Source organism: Nerophis lumbriciformis, linkage group LG07 (genome assembly GCF_033978685.3).
Source record: "Nerophis lumbriciformis linkage group LG07, RoL_Nlum_v2.1, whole genome shotgun sequence".
Classification (NCBI taxonomy): domain Eukaryota; kingdom Metazoa; phylum Chordata; class Actinopteri; order Syngnathiformes; family Syngnathidae; genus Nerophis; species Nerophis lumbriciformis.
Window position 1 is genome coordinate 36,265,110 of NC_084554.2, and position 20,732 is coordinate 36,285,841.

The window sequence follows — 20,732 nt, forward strand, 5'->3', positions numbered from 1 at the left end:
TTTGTGACGGGCTGTACTTTAACTTAGTTGGAGCAGAGCCAAAAGTTTTGTTTTCCTCTTTCTGGTAGCCTCAAAGGGACCAACGAAGTATCTGATTACGTTTTTTAAAGCTCTTCATCCATCGACACTTGTTGATACACACACATTTTCCCTCTCACCAAATAATGCCCACACACAACTGGATAGAATAGGATGGTGGTAGTGTTAGTGGGATGGTGGTGGGGGTGTGGGGGTCATCATTATTAACTATATGGTGACCTCATGACTTCATCTTCACTGCTGTCAGAAGTGCTCCACATTATGTCTCGACCTCTCTGTGGGCTCTTTGTTTCTAGTTTTGGCTCTGGGACAGCTCCGCGTGGGGCTGCGTGAGTCCAAAAGGCCCCCACTCCATTGGAGCCCAAAAGGGAGGGGTGGGCAGTTACAGTGGATGCAGACATGAATAGAGTTAGCAGTAACAAAATGTGGTATGGAAGGAGTGTGTAGTAGGAGATTAGGGCTCAGAAAACGAGAATGGGATGAACAGGGCGGGAGGTGTGTGTGTGTGGGGATGGGGGGGGGGGGGGGGCAATTGGTGACAGAGAGATGGGAAGCAGACAGTAAAAAAGACCGACATACCACACTTAAATCCGAAAGTAGCTTTGAGCCGATGAGCCTTCACTATGATGGTTTTTAAACACCACTTTCCATCCATGGCACTGATTCCAGTAAGGACACCCGATATGAGGCTTGAGCCATATTTATGTGAAATGTGGGATTAATGGTGAAGTCATGCCCAGATTAAAAAATGTGGTGAGAGGTATTCGGAGTGACAGGATAGGTCTGGAGGGGATAACAAGCTGGGCAAGTCAGACGGATGGGTTAAGGACAAGAAAAAGGACACAGAGGGCTGAGTTACAGAACGCTGAAAATGTTAAGAAACAGCTGCCCCTGAAAATGGAGCTGCAATGTTAAGATCCTGTACTTTATCACTGCCGCTATCAACTATTTTCCACAGTGAGAACTCAAGACGATTTGAGCCTATCTGATCCCGACTGATGCTGGCCCAGGGTATCATCCAGAGCCGTGTAGAGACCACACCCCCTTCACCTCCTACTCCAGTCTGTTTGGCCAACATGGCCGATCCTCTAATCTGCTGAGCTTTCCCTGCCTGTTGCAGACGCTCTAATGACAGGTTCCAGATCTCACCTGTGTTTTTTGCGGGCCAAAGGGCAGAGTTGCGCGGTATTTATCAAACAGTCTGGGTCTAGTCTTGATTTTTGCTGCAAACACAAGTAGTAATGATGTTTGGGGGTTTTAAAAGCACAAAATGATTGAGAAGGTTATAAAAGATTCCTTGTGAGGCAAATTTGCACCTCTGAGCTCTCATGAAATGAACTGACATTATTCAAAATCATGTGTCAGGTATTTGAAGCCAAAACTTGATGTGATTCGCTTGAGATTTTAACACCAATGACTCAGTGTATGGCCAGAACAGCTCTTCATTGTGGGTGCCAAGTAGTTAGAATGTTATTTTTACGGCACCTGGCTTGCGGTTTGGAATTGTGATTGTCATGCTCGCTGGTAAAGAAATTCCTCATGTCCAAAGGCGATGGGCTAGACAGCAGGAGTGTTGCCAGCTGCAGCATGAAAGGCCCGACTGTGCTGTTCGTTTGACTCAAATTTGTCACACTCACGTGCAGCCCCTCTTTTGACGTGTAATGTAGATGTTTAGCGGCGGGCGTTAGTCTGAGACTAATGCAGTGTTATGGATGCAGATTATCTTCTCGCACCTCGTACGTGTGATAGGTCACAGGTCCCTGACTGTATGTGAAAGCACTTGGTTTAAGGAGATGTGAGAAATTAGGACAGGTTTGGATGCCAACGCACTGAGTTTACGTCTTTGTGAACGGTTCTTTTATTCACTCGTGCACACACTTGCAAATGTGTGAGTGATGTCATGCATGGACTTAACACTTGGCTACAGGTGGCTCTTAAACAGTACAGACAACAGACAACAAGGGGCCGACAATTCTGCACTAGTTAGCTAGTACGAGTATACTAGAGAAGAACCCACTTATGTCGACGTCCCTGGGTCTGGCTCACTGATGATTTGTCGACATACTCAAAACCGAAAGTAACCATTACTTGCATTATTACAGTACAGGCTAAAAGTTTGGACACACCTTCTCCTCATTCAGTGTTTTTTCTTTATTTTCTTGACTATTTACATTGTAGATTGTCACTGAAGGCATCAAAACCATGAATGAACACATGTGGAGTTATGTACTTAACAAAACAAGGTAAAATAACTGAAAACATGTTTTATATTCTAGTTTCTTCAAAATAGCCACCCTTTGCTCTGATTACTGTTTTGCACACTCTTGGCATTCTCTCATTGAGCTTCAAGAGGTAGTCACCTGAAAGGGTTTTCACTTCACAGGTGTCATAGTTTTGATGCCTTCAGTGACAATCTACAATGTAAATAGTCATGAAAATAAATAAAACACATTGAAATGAGAAGGTGTGTCCAAACTTTTGGCCTGTACTGTACTTGTGCATTTTGCCAGAGACAAAAGTACAATGGTTCCTATTTTTCTCCATTTGTGCATATTTTAATTGAGATTACGGAGTAATATTGTTATATGTCTTGACTGCAAAGACATATAACAAGCTTTTGTTTTTTGAGTGGCCAACAATTTATATAAAAAAGAAAACGGGTGCATTTTGTTTGTTGCTATGGTAGAATCTAGGTTAATACCGTCATGCTTTTATTTTGAAGCTTACTTTATGATGAACAGGAAGTTACTGTGTGCGCGTTTTAATTCTGTGTAACTAAACAGTAGTTATAGCAGTGCTGCGGTTTCTCTCTGCTTATAACACATGTCGACATTAACTGGCCTATTTAAAAAAAATAGATATTACCCCTTTTGGTCTCAAATTCATTGTCAACAAAAGCGGTCAACAACCATTTATGTCGACAACGATCTAAGCGGAAGAAGAACAGAGTACCGTATTTTTTGGAGTATAAGTTGCTCCGGAGTATAAGTCTCACCGGCCGAAAATGCATAATAAAGAAGGGAAAAAAACATCTATAAGTCGCACTGGAGTATAAGTCGCATTTTTGGAGGAAATGTATTTGATAAAACCCAACACCAAGAATAGACATTTGAAAGGCAATTTAAAATAAATAAAGAATAGTGAACAACAGGCTGAATAAGTGTACGTTGTATGACGCATAAATAACCAACTGAGAATGTGCCTGGTATGTTAACGTCACATATTATGGTAAGAATCATTCAAATAACTATAACATATAGAACATGCTATACGTTTACCAAACAATCTGTCACTCCTAATTGCTAAATCCCATGAAATCTTATACGTCTAGTTTCTTACGTGAATGAGCTAAATAATATTATTTGATATTTTACGGTAATGTGTTAATAATTTCACACATAGGTCGCTCCTGAGTATAAGTCGCACCCCCGGCCAAACTATGAAAAAAAACTGCGACTTATAGTCCGAAAAATACGGTACTTGTTGACTTGTTTGACATAGATGGGCAACATAAGCTGGACCGACTTCAGCGAGATGGACTGTTTATTGATTTAATGAAAGACCCCTTTCGACACAGTCACACTGGGACAGCCACAGTAATTTGCATGTGCCATCACTTCATAATCAACACTGCATTATTGCAACTTTCCTGTAAATTTTCTCAAACTCCAGAATATATCTGTGGTGTCCCACTTAAGTTCACTGAACTGTTTAGCAGTTATGAGAGCACATCTACAGCAGCAGTAGATGGAGAAGGCAGGAAGAGACCGCTTCGGACCAGCGCCAGTCATTGATAAAGTACTTAGCAGGAGGAAAATTAATGAATCCGGGCTTGACTGGGAGAGCGGGAGGGAGAAGGGCTTGCTTATGTGTGTGTGTGTGTGTGTGTGTGTGTGTGTGTGTGTGCGTGTGCGTGTGCGTGTGCGTGTGTGTGTGTGCGTGCGTGTGTCGTGTGTGTGTGTGTGTGTGTGTGTGTGTGTGTGAAAGGGACGAGGGAGAGGAAGAGAGAGGGGGGTAATCCTGTTCCAGATAAATGGCTGATCCCCCTCATTCCTTAGATATCAAATGTCAAAAGTTAAATTAGCCTGCTAGCCTTCGTTAGTAGCAAACATGCTTTGTAATAGCTGGTGGGCAGGTGCCTAATTAACCATCACTTAACAAGTGTTTCCGTAATGGTCCTCCATGTGTCCATTAAATGGTTATGCAGTTGCATACGTGCAGCAAGATGCATGAAAGTGTTTGCTTGATAATATCCAAATGTAAAAGTTGGATGAAATAACTTTCTGACATGCACAGTGGCATTTTGGATCCTGCTTGAAATAGCTGTGTTATTTTTTTTTTTTCTCTACTTGATCCTAACTGTTGGCTTTGTGCTTCTTTGGTTTGGCCGCGTATCCATTTCTCTTGGCGAGCCCTTCCTAATCTGAGTGCCACAGACTCGGTCCGGCTCGCTCTTGTATCAGAAGTGGGATTCCACTGCTTGGGCCTGGTGGAAACTGGCCCACTCTGGTCTGCTGGGAAGTGTGCCCAGATCCACCCCGAAAGAAGCACCATCCCAGCCGGTGCTAGTTCTGCACTCGTGGGCAATCATGTTGTATTGTTGAGAGGACAGTTAGAAGTAACAGGTTATGGCTGCTCATTACCGACTTGTGACTATCTGAAGCGAGGCTGATTCATGCTCTAAGCCCATTGGCTCTGAGAACTAAATGGAATATTTCACTTTGAAGCTGTGATCAAATGGACTTGATGTTTGATTCCTGTAAGAATGCAGGCCAAGGTGCCCTTTGAGTGAAAAGTCTTAAAAGCCGTAACTATTCGCTGTCAAAAATGCATCAATGGACCTTTTTTTAAGTAGAAGCTTTCTTGCAATATCTAGCCTTGCTCATTGCTCCACATCACAATGTGGCCCTGATGACATGCTGGTGGGGTTTCGGGGGCCGCTCCGTGGCGAGGTCCGCACCCCTGATGGGCGAACAAGGGGGAGGCAGAGTGGGCCAGCGGAGTCTTGGCATGACACAATCCTGCTGTGAGCCTGATTTGAGGTGAGCGCACAGAAGATGGAAGAAGCCAGGCAAGCTTTGATTTGCACCTCCCCAGCCCTGAGGCTCGGCGGCCGGGGCTACGAGGGGCTGAGCTCCTGAGGGTGGAGGGAGGTTGTCCCAGCAGAGCCCCGACGGCATAGAGAGAAAAAGAGTCGGGGCTGGCGAAACTGTGCAAGGGCTACTGGGAGCCAAATTGAGATGTGGGAGTTGTTGAATTTGCCTGGATGAATATTGAAGTGGGCATTTGTGGTGTGTGAAATCAGCTGCTGACTGCTAACCAGGAATGGGACCCTCCTACCTGCTGACAGTTAAATCATGTTCCACTACACATTCTCTATGCAGAGAATCCATTATGAACAGAGGTTAAATAGAGGGAACTCTATATATGCTGGGCACATTATTTATGATTTTATGATTTACTTAATGAAAATGCTACTGGGATGTAAAAAGGTAAGGAACACTCTCAACTGTTCTCAGTTGACACTTCTGTAAAGATAGTTGACACTTCTGTAATGATAGTGCTAATGGTTAACGCACGGTGGGCGAATGGCTGGCATGTTGGCCTCGTAGTCAGGAGATTAAAAGTTTGAATCTCTGTATGAGCATCTCTGTGTGGAGTTTTTATGCTCTCCCCGTGTGTGTGTATTTTCTCTTTGTACTCTGGCTTCCTCCCACCTTCCAAAAACATGCATATTTGGTCAATTGTAGCCTTCAAAATGTCCATTGGTGTTAATGTAAGTGGGAATGGTTGTTTGTCTATTTGACATTTTTGGTCCTGTCCAGAGTGAGAGTCTCCAGCTCACCCATGACCCCAATGAGGACAAGCAGTATGAAAATGGATCGATTGGTAATGGTGTATTTGTCTTGGACATGCTCAACATGTTTCGTTGATGGCGACCCATTATGATTTTTATCTATATTTAAAAGACTTCATCGTTGTCTAGATAATATGTATTGGATATTCTAAGGTGTAAGTTTTGCGTAAATGTTGCACCACAGTCACAATTATAACCCGTCTGCAAGATGTAAGTTCGTGGAGGCGTTCCAAGATTGTAAATGAAACCACACCTCACCCTCTCCAAAAATATCAGAATTTATCTTTAGAAAATGTGCAATGTTTTATACATATATCTTGAAAACAAACATCACCGCTATTTCTTTCAAAACACTTTCAAAGATAAAAATAAACCCGGTCACAACATTAGGTACACCTGCACGCTCTGATCGATTCAGACTTGCATAAAAGACAGCCGGCTCTAGCAGCATTCATGCCAATGCATGTCCCATGCCCGTGTTATTATGTGCATTACAAGATTAATTAAAAATAAAACATGATCCTACCTACTTTTGTGTTTCCTCAAACCAAATCCCAATCAACTTGGAATTGATCGCACAGGAACAAATCACAAATAAATGGTACGACATCTGGAAAAAGGTGATGGAGAAGATGGATGTCCACAACCAAAACAGGCAAGGGTACCGGAGATACAGTAGTGCTGCGCCCCGTTTGAAAAGAGTCCCATCAATGATATGTAAAACTTTCGAAGAGGTGGGTGACCCTGATTACCCTCAAAATATAACATTTGTGTAACTTACAACAAAATGTGTAGCCTGTTCACAGGCAGATTACGGTTTTGTGTGAAAATTATGTAATATTTGATTTGCAATCTTTTACACTTAAACATGCCAGCATATTTAGACTCTTGTTTGGTTCCTAGTTTATTATTAGAACACAGGATAGCTACTTGCGTGACACACAGTCGGGTAATTCCTCCACTGTCTCCTGAGCAATTAATGTGCCAGTGCTGCCACTGTCTGCCGGACTGGCCAAACTGGTGCTGGAGTCATAGGAACACCTTGTGACAGCAACAGGTGGCAAAATGATCGCCTAGATAAATTAATAGCGGCCCTTACAAATACTAATATGCATATGAAGTATTAAATGCAATGGCGTGAAAGTGAATTTTGTGTCCTTGCCTTGATCTTTTTGCAATCCAATGTTGCCAAAACCCGAATGACCACCTCTGTGTGTGGCCAAAGTATCCATAGCATGTAGAAAAGTGCATAAGGAAAGAATGAAGTTGGCGTGAGGCACCGCACATTTCCACGTTCATTTTACTCTTGGTATATCTCATCTTTGCCGTGAAAATCTTTGACCTGCTCAGTGGCCTTGTGGTTATAGTATCTGCCCTGAGACTGGACGGTTGTGAATTCAAACCCCGGCCGAGTCATACCAAAGACTGTAAAAATGGAACCCATTGCCTCCACTCAGCATCAAGGGTTGGAATTGGGAGTTAAATCACCAAATGATTCCTGAGCGTGGCCACCGCTGCTGCTCACTGCTCCCCTCACCTCCCAGGGGGTGAACATGGGGATGGGTCAAATGCAGAGGATAATTTCACCTCACCTAGTGTGTGTGTGACTATCGTTGGGACTTTAAATTTAAAAAGGGTGTACACCAAGTTTATTAAAGTGTTGCCTTTCTTAAAAACTTTGCTCATTTTCTGTGTTGCAGTGTGAGCACTTTTTAACAGGGAACACGAAAAGAATGACATACAAAAAAAATACGCATTTTTAGACTTGAATGAACCTACACATTTATACTTAAAGACTCTCTAAATAACAAGTTCCATTGCAAGTGGTTAGAATCATCAACTGATAGTCCTGCAGGTAGTAGCATACTGTTGTTTGTCAAAGACATACAGGAAGTGAATTCACCTTACAGCGGATCAGAACCTCACACTATTGTCTTAGTCCTGCACGCTCTTGTTGTGTCGGGCTCGGGCGAATTCCTCCGTGGAGTCTTTCAGCCTGCGCTAATCACCGATGATTCCTCCGTGTCTATTGCGGCGAATCAGGTGTATAAGCCTAAGCTGCTTGGAGAGGTGCTCTTATTAAACTCTAGCCAGCTGCTGGAATTTTCTCTCCCTCCCTTCTTCTCATTGTTAATTGGGGGAGTCTTGAGTCTTTCCCGGGAGTTGATTTGCAAGAGAAAGAAGAGGGGGAAAAAAGGGAGCAAGAGATTATTGCACAGGAGGAGAGGAGCTTTGAAGAAGAAGTGTTGTGCGATTTTCACTTCATGTCCTGCGCTCCTCTCTTCTCCACGTGCACACTCGAGTGCACTTGGAGCCAAAACCTGTTTGTGCCATTGACAACTGCTTCTTTGAGGCGTTGAAGGTGGAGCACAGCATCTATCTGGCTTTGGCTCAGAGGTACAACAACACCTCTTCTGATGTTAGGGCTTCACAAAAGACAGTGGTGATGTGGAGGTTGGGGGTTGTGGAGGGAGGGGATTGGGGGTTATTGCAGTGTGCAATGGGCCTTTGTGCACCCCTGAAATGTGCACGTCCCAGCCTCGGAGACTGACAGAGTTCAGGCCGCAGGGCAAATCAGATGCTTGAGAGTGAAAGACGGATTAGCATGTGGAGGAAGAATACTTCTTGTTTTTTAACCTCTGCCTTCAGAAAAAAAGTGTTTTAAGGTTTTGCTGGATAGTCGTGACCCTCTTAACGCATAGGACGGAAGCCCCACTTTATATCTCATTACTTCGTTTCAGTTTAAGAATCTGGTCATTATATCCACTTTCATTTTCATGGCTTCCTCTCTGAAGTTTTTTTTCAATGTGTTTTAACAATAGACGCCAAAATAGAAAAGGGAAATAGGGTGACACTTGGAGTTTTGGGGGTTTAATGAGTGGCTCGCAGGTGTTGAGCGGAGAGAACACGAGTGGGAGCATTTGAGGAGTGTTATGGAGAAAGCAAGGCAGGAGAATGAGCGTTAAAGGGGGGAAGAATTCAGTGACAGAGCACCAGGTTCCCTTTCTAGTGGCGGAGAAAGCAGCAGTAATACTAAAGCTGGGGTGTGCGCTCTGATCAGGACGGCAGTGAGCACAATTACCTTCTTTTCAAATCCTTCAGTGACACTGCAGGAGGAAGGAGGACTTTGAACAGTTGAAAGGCTGGAGCCCGCTTTCAACCTCAAACGCGAGCAGGAAAGGGCTCTGAAATTTGTTCAGTGCTCCCCATCCACCATTAGCTTGTTTCTTCCTCTCGCCTCCAGGCATTTAAGCGCTTTTTGAAAAGATGTTAAGAAATCCAATCACCATAGAGAGAGCGGGATAGTTTTTTTTTTTTTTTTTGAGAGGCATGCTTCCTTCTGGTCCGCAGAGGCCTGGCCGCTGCTTTTGTGTTGGTGTGAATAGACCTTCGAACTGGTGGAGGACTGGATGCGGCGTCCATGGGAAAAGAGAGGCAAATAAAAGGGGAATGAAAAATGAGGGAGGGAAAAGAGTTTGCAGAGCGGACGGTCAGAACTTCTCAAACTTGCTTTTGTGTACCAAACTCCTTTCTGTCTGCATTAGGGCCGACGTTTGACAGATACCTGACTTTTAAGCGGAAGAATAGAAAACCTTCTTCCCTGCCTCGCTTCCACCATGCAGTCCCAGGAGTCAATTGACCCTTTGTGCCTCTGAGTGTTTGTTTAACTATTAAAGGTGCTATGGACTGGTGTAATGAAGCCCCTTAACGCTATTATATGGAACATTGATGAACCCCTGTGCTCGCCATGGTAACCACTGGGGGGTGGTGAGACTGTGACACGGCTGTGATTGAGCCATTAGTCGCTTGACCTCTGCGGGAGGAGTCATGTCTGAATCACAAGAAGTGAAGGCTAATGGAAGTGCAGACTATGTCTGTTGTTGTCTGATAAAACCAACTTAAAGGGGACCTATTATGCAAAAGCAACTTTTCTTACATTTTGGTAACTTTTTTGTGTAATTGGAATCTTTATAAGTCCCGACAATTAGTGAATGTTGTCTGTCTATCTGTGTTGGCCCTGTGATGAGGTGGCGACTTGTCCAGGATGTACCCCGCCTTCCACCCGATTGTAGCTGAGATAGGCTCCAGCGCCCCCCGCGACCCCGAAGGGATTAAGCGGTAGAAAATGGATGGAATTAGAAACCAAACCATGGAGCTGTGGCGGAGATATTTATAAAACAATCTTGCCTTCTCTCATACTTTCTCCAAACGAGCCATGTGGAATTTGCCCCATTAGTTTTTTCCAATTCTAATGTCATCGGATATCTCCATATAGGGTTGAAATTTACCTAAAGTGCTTTGCGCGAGTCAACCATCATAGTCTGTGCTGTAGTCAATAAGCTCCTTCTTTCTGTCTATCCTCTTGTTGTGGGCCAGACTGGCTCGTACATGCACATGCATCCTCCGCTGTTGCCATTTCTAATACAAATTAGCATATAGTTGAAACTTATATTTGTCAGTAGAAAGAAGAGTTAAAAACTGTAAAGTTGATGACGGAGAGAAGACGCTGTTGAAGTGTAGGCAATTACAAAAGACACTAAGCAAAACAGCGCATCCTGAAGAGATGGTCAGAAAGCACCTTGAAAACGTTGTGTAAAACTTAATCTATGTAAAATGTTGACCAAAGAACCACCATTACATGTTACGTAGTCCTCAAGGAATTTTTTTAAATGTTGAAAAAAAATTGTAGCTCAGATGGTAGAGCGGCCGTCCCAGCAACTTGCGGGTTCCTAATTCAAATCCAGCTTGCGCCATCCTAGTCACGGCCGTTGTGTCCTTGAGCAAGACACTTCACCCACCTTGCCACTGATGAGTCTTGGTTAGCGCAGTGCGTGGCAGCTTCCGCCATCAGTGTTTGAATGTGTGTGTGAATGGGTGAATGTGACATATAACTTAAAGTGCTTCGGGTACCAAGCTGGTATAGTAAGCGCTATATAAATACAGATGATTTACCATTGACCCTGTTAAAACACCGTAGTAACTTTGCTCTGCAGTGGACATTTGTGTTTTGCATTAGTAGGCTATTTTTTTCCGTTATGTGTAAGAAATAGTTCAACAAAATGTCCACTGCAGAAGGTTTTCAGGAGGATATACATGTCAAGCCACTTGTGGGCACTAAAGCCTAGTTCATTCTCCAGGTCAGTTCCGTTTTTTTTGCCCAGATGTGACCTGCATCTGATTTTTTCATGTCAGTGTGAACAGTGCAACTCAGAATTTTCCAAATCCAACCCTGGCCTCTTTTGTAAGTGGATATAAATTTGATGTGTATCCAATACGACTGCAGTCTGAACGATTGACCAATACGTCATCAAAAAGTAATAAGCGCCATTATTCTTTGCCAAAATAGACGGTTGCTAAATAAAAAGTTGACAAACAAGCATAAAACAGAACGAAAATAATGTTTAGGAACTCACGTCAATGTTCCACCACTCCTTTCTGCGACTGTTCGTCTACACGCTCTTCGGAGCAGATGTCGAAGCAAATGCCCCACAAACTGCAAGAGCCAAAATGCTTGTCCCCTTCCTTTTTAATCTTGTGCGCACATTAATTCGGTTCAGAAAATGTTGACTTTGATTGCGCAAAATCCTTGAAATTATCACAAATGCACCAGGACTGAGAACTACCCGATTTGCAGCACGTTTTACTTCATGACGTCATGTCTGCATGCACGTCAGCATTAGACATTTTGATGTAATGTGAACAACTTCATTAAAAACATTTGGATGTGACAAAAACATCTGAGTTGGGCATTCTTCCCTGCAGTGTCAACATAGCCTGCAACTGCTTGTTCTTCTCAATGCCTATTTTGAATTGTTGTGGTTCTTGTTGTTTTCACTGTCGACTTTAATATAATTTTCCAAAACTTCCACTTTGCCAGCCCTTTTCAAAATGTTAGCATTTTAAAGTTCCAAAACAGCATTTTAAAGCTCCAAAACAGCATTTTCATGGTGTGTCCACAGTTAAATTAACCGGCAGACAGGAGCGCCCTGCAGGGGCCTTTTAACGCCTACATTGGTCCATTTATAAAACATCAGAAAAATAAGCTCATAAATATGTACTCTCGTCAGATTCCGCTTCCTCAGATGTCGACGCAAGATGCTGTGGCTGCGAGAGAGCGCCTGCGTTTATGCTCCCGCCTCGCGGGCGCCTCGCACGGCCTCGACTTCCAGCCTATGTCAGGAGATGAACCCAGTTCAGAAATCCCTTTATGTTAATATTGCGCTTTGCACGAGCAGACCTATTAATCCAGCTTTAAACCGTATAAGTGCCATTATTCCCTTAATAAGATCACGGGCTGTGCAGTATGGGATTAAATACTTATATCATAACTGACGCTGTCATTTCCTGCGGATGAGGGCGGCTCGCCTCTCAGCCTGTCAGTTCCGCGTTAAAGGATCCCCCGAATTTGCTGCCAGAGCAGCGCCGTGCAGCGGACGACCCGTAATGGATGTGGGAGAGCGAGGGGAATGAGAGTGGGACCCGTGGGCTGCTACATCTTGCTGCAAAGCTTTGCTTCATTCCACCACATCCGACCCCCTCCTGTGTAAAGTGCATTGTGGCACCACTCCTAAGGTATTGCTCTTTAATCTGGCCCGCTTTGTTGTCTTTAATTGGCTGTTGGAGGCCACCTTGCATTGCTAAGGTGCAGAAACTTCCGGTACTTCTTATCGAAACAAATATGTGTTTGGATAATAAGTGTAGGAATCTCAAAGTTAGCCTGCAGAACATCACACTACTAAAGCTTAACACTCAGTCAGGTGGCTCTGTGACCCCCTGCCCCCCACATCCAATACAGCATAGATGTCAGTTCAGAGGTCGAGCCAAAGGCCAAAGGTTGCGTCTTTCTTGACTGAGCTCAGCCCTTGAACTCAACTCCACATTTATCCCTTTCTTTACCCAGCATGCCAGGAAGCTTTCCCAAGGGATCCCGCTCCTCCCAATTTCTCCGCCAGCCAGCGGAGGAGAGATTTAGTTTAAGAACATTTGACGGGGGGGGAGGAGATGTGTAGGGCCGAGGATTCGAGGGGTGGTCAGAGAATGAGTTGGGGGTTTGATAAAATCCATGATGCTGTTTATTGGGCAGATAGGAATGCGAGAATGTCGGGAAATGCCTCTGTTGTTCTCCTTCTGAAAAAACGGAGCAATTCTCAACTTGACATGTTTGGCCTGTACACTCCCACATGTAGCTGAACCCATGTATGTTTACACTAGTTGGCAGGTCAGGAAAGTAACAACCAAGAATGGAACATGATTCTTTCCCCCCATATCCAACAGCTCATCCGTCTCCCTCCTTTCTTAACACCCCCTTTCTCTCTGCTCTTGTCTTTGCAGAAGATGAGAGCTCAAGCTCGCCCTACCACCGCGAGAGGCGCAACGCTCTCAGCTCCACGAGCGCAAGGCCTGGTGCCCCCGTAACCGAGGAGCCCTCCACCTCCACAGAGGAGCGCCCGACGCTGCTCAAGAAGGAGCTGCACGGCTCCTTGCCTCACCTAGCTGACCACGCCCTGCCCTACAGGGGAACTTTCTTCGCCATGGACCCCCGCAACGGCTACCTAGACTCGCACTATCGTAAGTTAATACTTTGTAAAGAAACTTGACCAAAGCTTTTTGTCACGTGTCTATACGTCTAAACCAGGGGTCGGCAACCCAAAATGTTGAAAGAGCCATATTGGACCAAAAATACAAAAAAAAATCTGTCTGGAGCCGCAAAAAATTAAAAGCCACATTACATACAGATAGTGTGTCATGAGATATAAATTGAATCAAGAGGACTTAAAGGAAACTAAATGACCTCAAATTTAGCTACAAATGAGGCATTATGATGCAATATGTACATATAGCTAGCCTAAATAGCATGTTAGCATCGATAGCTTGCAGTCATGCAGTGACCAAATATGTCTGATTAGCACTCCAACAAGTCAATAACATCAACAAAACTCACCTTTCATGCACAACCTTAAAGGTTTGGTGGACAAAATGAGACAGAAAAAGAAGTGGCATAAAACACGTCCTAGAAAGTCGGAGAAAGTTATACATGTAAACAAACTACGGTGAGTTCAAGGACCGCCAAAATTAGTAGGACAAAACGGCGCTCGCCAAATACTCGAATCAGTGAAGCATGTTTAATATAAACAGTGTGCTTTATAACAATTAGGGAGGTTTGTGTCATGTTTGTCCTCCTACAGAAACCATATTAAAACAAAAAATAGATTGTTTTCCCCTCATCTTTTTCCATTTTTCATACATTTCTGAAAAAGCTCCAGAGAGCCACTAGGGCGGCGCTAAAGAGCCGCATGCGGCTCTAGAGCCGCGGGTTGCCGACCCCTGGTCTAAACATTTGTAGGCCGTGTTAGTATAGCCAGAGTGCCCAACTAATTCCCTAATTAGGGCGGCCTGTCTGACCACTAGCTCTCATCAACACCCACTTCAAAAGCCACAAAGCAGCACAAATTCAAACCTGACCACCCCTTCCCCTTTCTCCCCCTTCACATCTGTGGGTAAGTCAGGAACAGCCGTTGTGGCCTTGGTGAGATCATTTGAGGCCAAGGTGTGATGGATGGTGAAGTGTGTGTGCAAAGAGTGGACAGTCAGTTGTCTGATTGGGAGGTTAATTGCTTGTTTGGTTTGCTGTCAATTGGCTCTGAATGGGGGCAATCTGAGCAGGTCACAGCAGCGGTAATGAAAAGTCTACGAGACCCCAACCATGTAATGTAACTCTATTTACTCAACCTCCCCATGCTCCCTCCAGCTTAGACGCCTGAGAAGGTACCGCTTTAAGGGAGAGGTTACTTAAAAGAAGGCCACGGTGTTGTGGACAGGACCCTCGAGGGCAGTACAATAATGGCCATTACATCCTGAGCTAAGTCAGCAACATTGCCACTTCTCATTTTATGTACGTATGTGTGGACGGGTGTGTGTGTGTTTGTGTGTGAAGGAGCGCTGGAGGTTGTGGACTATGAAGCACTTGGGGGTCGGGTAGGCGAAAGGGATCGCACTGCGGCTTAAGGTCATGTGGAAAAGTCAATCTGATCACCACACTGCATAAAGTCCAAAAAGCACAGTTAGCTTCATGAGTCTTTGCTTCAAATTTTTTTTTACAGTGACTTTTTGCTGAAAAAAAATTTCAGTGCAATATGTAATCCAGCTAAATTCCAACAATAGAATGCTTTTGGCCAGTGTCTCATCTTTATTGATTTGCCCAGCCACTCGTTTCTTTTCATTTTTACGAAATGCCCTCGGATACATTCCACATGGTTTAACCTACTTATTAGGCGGGTGAGTCATTCCTGCCTATTTATTTTTTATTGGGATGCCAACCCACATTCACATACAAGCTGCTTATTAGGTAAACAAATGAGACATCTGTTCCTTACATAGAAAATAACAACACAGAGTTAGTGCTGTGATAATAAACTAACAAACAAAACACATCTGTCATTTCTGTGCTCCTGGCTATGCTAAGGAAGAGTTATGAACTGTGTAAAACCATTCCTCATGGCCCCAGGTGTTGAGAACATGGCTTCCCCTAACTTCCCCACTGGTCAGCAGAACAGGAAGGTTCCCCCCGCCTCCCAAAACCTTTGCCCTTCACTCCGTCCAGGGGGCCGCCAGTCCTGCGCCCCAAGTCTGTAACATGCAACACACAAAGTTCACTGTGTCACCTCCCCAAAATTCATCCCAGGTGTGTGTTAGTGATGGAGAGGGGAGGCCTTGCTCCTTTTGTGCTGCGCTTGCACAGGGTGCGAGACAACGCAACACCACACAACGTAACACACAGCCGGGTAAATCCGATTACTCTTGGCGTTTGCCTGTGTCAATGCTTAATGCGTCTAAATGCGACGGCACCTGCGGCCTCCCCACACCTGGCGTCTGCCTCCTAAAGTGGCGGCGATGCGCTGCCGAGAAGAATAACGAGAAAAGAACAAGGCGAGGCTGGGTTGTTGTGGCGAAATCCCTGCTATTCACCGAGTCGTGTGAGCCCCTTCCTGTCTTTCGTCTGTGGCCTGAGAATGTGTGTTTACTTAGGGCTTTACACCCACTTGAGTGCAGCAAAGAGGAGCCACTAAGGGACTAAACATGGCCCCTATTGTTAGCATTAGCTAATCGTGGTGATGCCTGAGCCTTAGCCGCTTTTCTTGGGCAAACACTGAATAAGAGTCCATATCCTTCTTACCACCACGCTAATACATGAGGCTTTGCTGAGGGATAAGAAAAAAGGATTGAGATGTGGATTAATGAGGGAGGAGTGTGTTTGTTTTTTTAAGATCTTAATTGTCTGGAAGTGTGAATAGAATGCGTGGCGGCGACATCTGTTTACATTATGTGCCGATTAGCCGGTCAGTGGTCCTGCAGCAACAGTGAGCCCACTTGCTGGCGAGGCCTGCTCTTCTTTAAAGCGTGCCTTTCTTGAACACTTGCCCTTCTTTGCCAACTATAAACACATCCGCGGCGGGACTTAAAGCCCATTCTTTGCCACGGCTTTCTTGCAAATGTTAAAACTGTGCTAAAACACCAGAGAATGTGCAATGAAAGGAGACAAGCGGGTGAAGTAAAATCTCTTCCGCTTTAAAGACGTTGCTTAAGCATTATTTTGGCACTTTGTTTTTTGACGATATAATATCTGCAACAGAGCAGGTTGTTCACATCCCATCGGTCCAATGGCCTTCCTTGGTTGCCCCCTTTTAACAAAATCTCTGTGCTGGGGACAAATCCTAGCAGAAAAGCCTTGTTGTCCTTGACTGATGGAACAATCTGAGCCTGCTAAGCTGGATGAAGCAAAGGCATGGATCTCATGGCTGCAGGATTCCCAGTAACCCGGCCTCCTGAGCCTGGACAGAGGTGACAGCTACCTGGATCATATGAGTCCGAGGAAAGGTCTATAGAAGAAAGAGCAGAAAGGTCCCAATGTTGGGGGGTTTGTTCAGTCACGGAGGTTAAACTCCAAAACTGCTGTGGTGAGCTGATCTCAGAATCGCTGACGCGCGGCACGCCAGCGCCTGCGTCCGTCCATCCGTCCGTCCCAATATCATAATGTAGCTGACCACTGAACTGAGTGAGCCAGCTGTCACCACGGGGAACGTGATCCGCACAACAATGGCCTTGGAGTGTGGACAAGTAATTACAGTGCTTCACTTCATGTGGACTCCACCAGACATTTCTATTTATCTTGAAAGTGAAAAGTGTATGTTTAGGAGGGGGAAGGGGGTAGCACCACTAAGGAATGACCCTCTGAGAAGAAAACTTTCAAGGGTGTGACAAGAAGAGGCCTGCACGGGTTCAAACAGAGAGACTTGTTTAGAAGTGAGAAGACACGGGTAAATGTTTGTCTTTGTGAAGGCTTCAATATTGGCGTTTTTGAGCGTGGTGGCAAGGTGCAGTCCCTCAGCAGTGTGCCGCCACAAAGAAGCCTCGGGCACACTGCAGGCAAACGAGAGGGATGCCTTCCATCCGCTCGCTGCCTTTCATCAGGGCAGAACAACACGGGCCCAGCGCTCCTCTGGGCCCTGGCGGTCCAGCACACCAGGGATAATCACATGATCCCCTTTTACAGCTTATTAGCGGCATCTCTCGCTGTCAGATAGGCCGTGATCTCGCATACACGTTCCTCTTTGTAGCGCCTCATGACTTGAGGGGGGGTTAAGCAGAGTTTCAAGTGTACCATCTTAAAAGTCATGTGACGCGCTCACCACTCGCAAAGCTGATGCGTTTGAACGGCGCGTCTCCGAATAATGGCGGCTCTCATTAACAATGACAAGATTAAATGTGAAAGGGCTAAAGGAGAATTAAGCAGAATTTCCAGGGAACTTAGCACGTTCAAAGAAGAGTATTTCTCTGTATCAGTGTTGCAACATCTGTCTGCGCGTTGTACTGCTTTTTTCTCCAACTTTAATCATCGCATTCACTGAGGAGAGCACACACAAAACACACTGCTGATGTTGCGAGGGCTTAAAGCGAAGATTTGCTGCATCTTGACGAAGTGGTGACAATGGACACAATTTGATTAAAGCCTCGCTAGCCTTTCTCTCCCTCCTCATTAAAACTTCAGCAGGATAATCACTTCTCCCTGCTTGTCGGTTCATGCCCATTGCTCATGTTTTGTGTTTGCATGGCGAATATAAACCACCTTCATCCTTTTTGGTCACCAACCTCTCATTCTCAAAATTAGGCACACCTGCACAGTCCAATGAGATCCAGTTCTAGAGCTCTGCGTTACGTTAATAGTGCTTAATTCATAGTACAGCAGGTCTTTGGTCTATGAATGAGTTCCGTTCCTACGACGGTGATGTAATTTTTAGACTTAGAGACTTAGACTTCTTTTATTGTCATTCAAATTTGAACTTTACAGTACAGATAAGAACACAATTGTGTTGCATTAGCTTGTTGTAGTGCAGGATAAAAGAGCAATAAGGTGCAGATATAAATAGATTTACTGTACAGATAAATATATTGCACCTTTGCATATGCATCCATGTTTATGGATGTATGTTATATTGTCTTTATATTCCAGCGAGTTAATCAGTTTTGGGGGGGAATTGAGGGCATTATTATGATGCGTTCAAGAGTCTTATGACCTGAGGGAAGAAGCTGTTACAGATCCTGGAGGTTCTGCTATGGAGGCTGCGGAACCTCTTACCAGAGTCCAGCAGGCAGCGACTTTTTGCGATTTCCCGGATAGGAGGAAGATGAATCCTGATGATCTTTTCCGCCGTCCTCACCACTCTCTTAATTTGAGTGTGTCATGTCTGTGTGATCAGGTTTTATTTTTGGACTTTTTGTGCACTTTTGTTTTGTTTTGTCACCATAGTTACCCATTAGTTTCACCTGTCATGTCACGCACCTGTTTTGAGTCACACACCTGTTGTTAATCATGTCTGTGTTATTTAAGCTTTTCATTTTCTGTTGTTCGTCCTGGAGTCATAGCCTCTCTAACCCTGCTATCCTCGCGTTTTCAAGCCCTGTTCACGGTCCCATGCCACAGTAAGTGTTTTGTTATTTCGTGTTCAGTTTCTGCCTTTGTGCAAGTTTTGTTTTCATTCGCCAAGTTTTTTTACCTCCGCCAAAGTGCGCACTTTTCGTTTATTCTTTTTTTTTAATGGACATCTGGTATCTGTCCTTAAGGGAGGGGCTCTGTCATGTCTGTGTGATCAGGTTTTATTTTTGGACTTTTTGTGCACTTTTGTTTTGTTTTGTCACCATAGTTACCCATTAGTTTCACCTGTCATGTCACGCACCTGTTTTGAGTCACGCACCTGTTGTTAATCATGTCTGTGTTATTTAAGCTTTTCATTTTCTGTTGTTCGTCCTGGAGTCGTAGCCTCTCTAACCCTGCTATCCTCGCGTTTTCAAGCCCTGTTCACGGTCCCATGCCACAGTAAGTGTTTTGTTATTTCGTGTTCAGTTTCTGCCTTTGTGCAAGTTTTGTTTTCATTCGCCAAGTTTTTTTACCTGCGCCAAAGTGCGCACTTTTCGTTTATTCTTTTTTTGGATAAATAAATCATGTACCCACCTTCAAGCCATGTCCGATCCAAATTTTCTTGCATCTTGGGAAAACAAAAACTCCACAGTCCAAGTCATGACAGAGTGTAAGTCAAACTTATACCTAAAATATTGCTAAATTATCACACTGGTCACTTACATTGTACACAGAACACATCATGAAGGACATGTAAAATATAGTAATGCAACGATTAGATACATGAATTACATGAAGAGCCATAGAAAAGGGAGAACAACTCCTTATTTTTGTCCTTGTGGTGGAATAGATTTATTGGGAGGAGGAAGTCTCAATTAAAGACCACTTTGCTGTCCATTTTCTAGTAGAATATCGCTTTCACATGTTCAAAGATACCATATTTATCTTTGATGCAGCCAATGTTGATTTCTCCACCTTCTCAGCATTTCACTTCACTTCTTGTTTTTACTTTCTTTTTCTCTGACGCCCTGCCATCAGAAGAGTGTACCTCATGCTTTGGAGACCTAATGAAGAGAAACAAGTTCACAGAACAAAAGTGATGTTATTCTTCCTCAGTGTAGCGCCACTCGACTGCGTAGTGTTCCGCCGCGCACACATAACTTATTCTCTCTTTTTTTTTGTACAGCGTCAGTAATGTATGGGAGAGCCACGAAACACTGCGGCATGGCGACCGCCTGTATATTTATTATTGTGGTTGTAGTAGTTTGTAGAGCTGTGTGATCGTAAACCATTAGATTTTCCTATACAGGGGTGTCCAAAGTGAACCTCTGACTTATGAGTTTTATTGGTCAGAGGAAAAAACAACAGTAAGAAAATGTAAGAAAAAAGAGCAGAAAGACATAATTTAACGGGAAAAAAAGATGAACTTTTGATTTGAATAACTCAGATGCGCACCAAGGGCCGAAAGGGTGCAAAAGTCCAAAATACAAAAAACAGATATGACGGACAAAACGGTCAGTGTTGTGTTAAAGGTGACAAAGTGTATAATTATTAGTTATTACAATAAAAAAATCCACTTTTTCCCCTTAGAGCATGTCTTTTTGTTCCTTTTTTCTTCCATATTAACTATTGTTTTTTCCCGACAATTTTCTGAGTCAACAAACCTGGGCCGCACTTTGAACACCCCTGTGATAACTAATGATAATATACGCTGTCACCTGTAACACAAAGCTGACACTAAGATGTGTCTTTGAATATACATGTCTCATTTTAGCTTAATTTTTTTTAACAAAATAAATATATGCCAAAACGGGTCTCGCAGACTTTGACTTTTCAGTATGTGGCCCTTGGTGAAATAAGTTTGTCGGTTTACTTATTTGGCTACATGCTGATGAGCAAAGTGTGATAAAAATATTACCAACC

At 44.1% G+C, this 20,732-nt stretch overlaps 1 protein-coding gene across 1 annotated transcript in view; it reads left to right on the plus strand.

Moving 5' to 3' along the window:
* Positions 1–20,732, plus strand: part of gli3 (GLI family zinc finger 3) — a 164,203-nt gene that overhangs the window by 48,758 nt on the left and 94,713 nt on the right. The window contains exon 3 of the mRNA XM_061965256.1: positions 13,229–13,465. Coding sequence (XP_061821240.1) covers positions 13,229–13,465 — 237 coding nt within the window. The remainder of the gene's footprint in view (positions 1–13,228; positions 13,466–20,732) is intronic.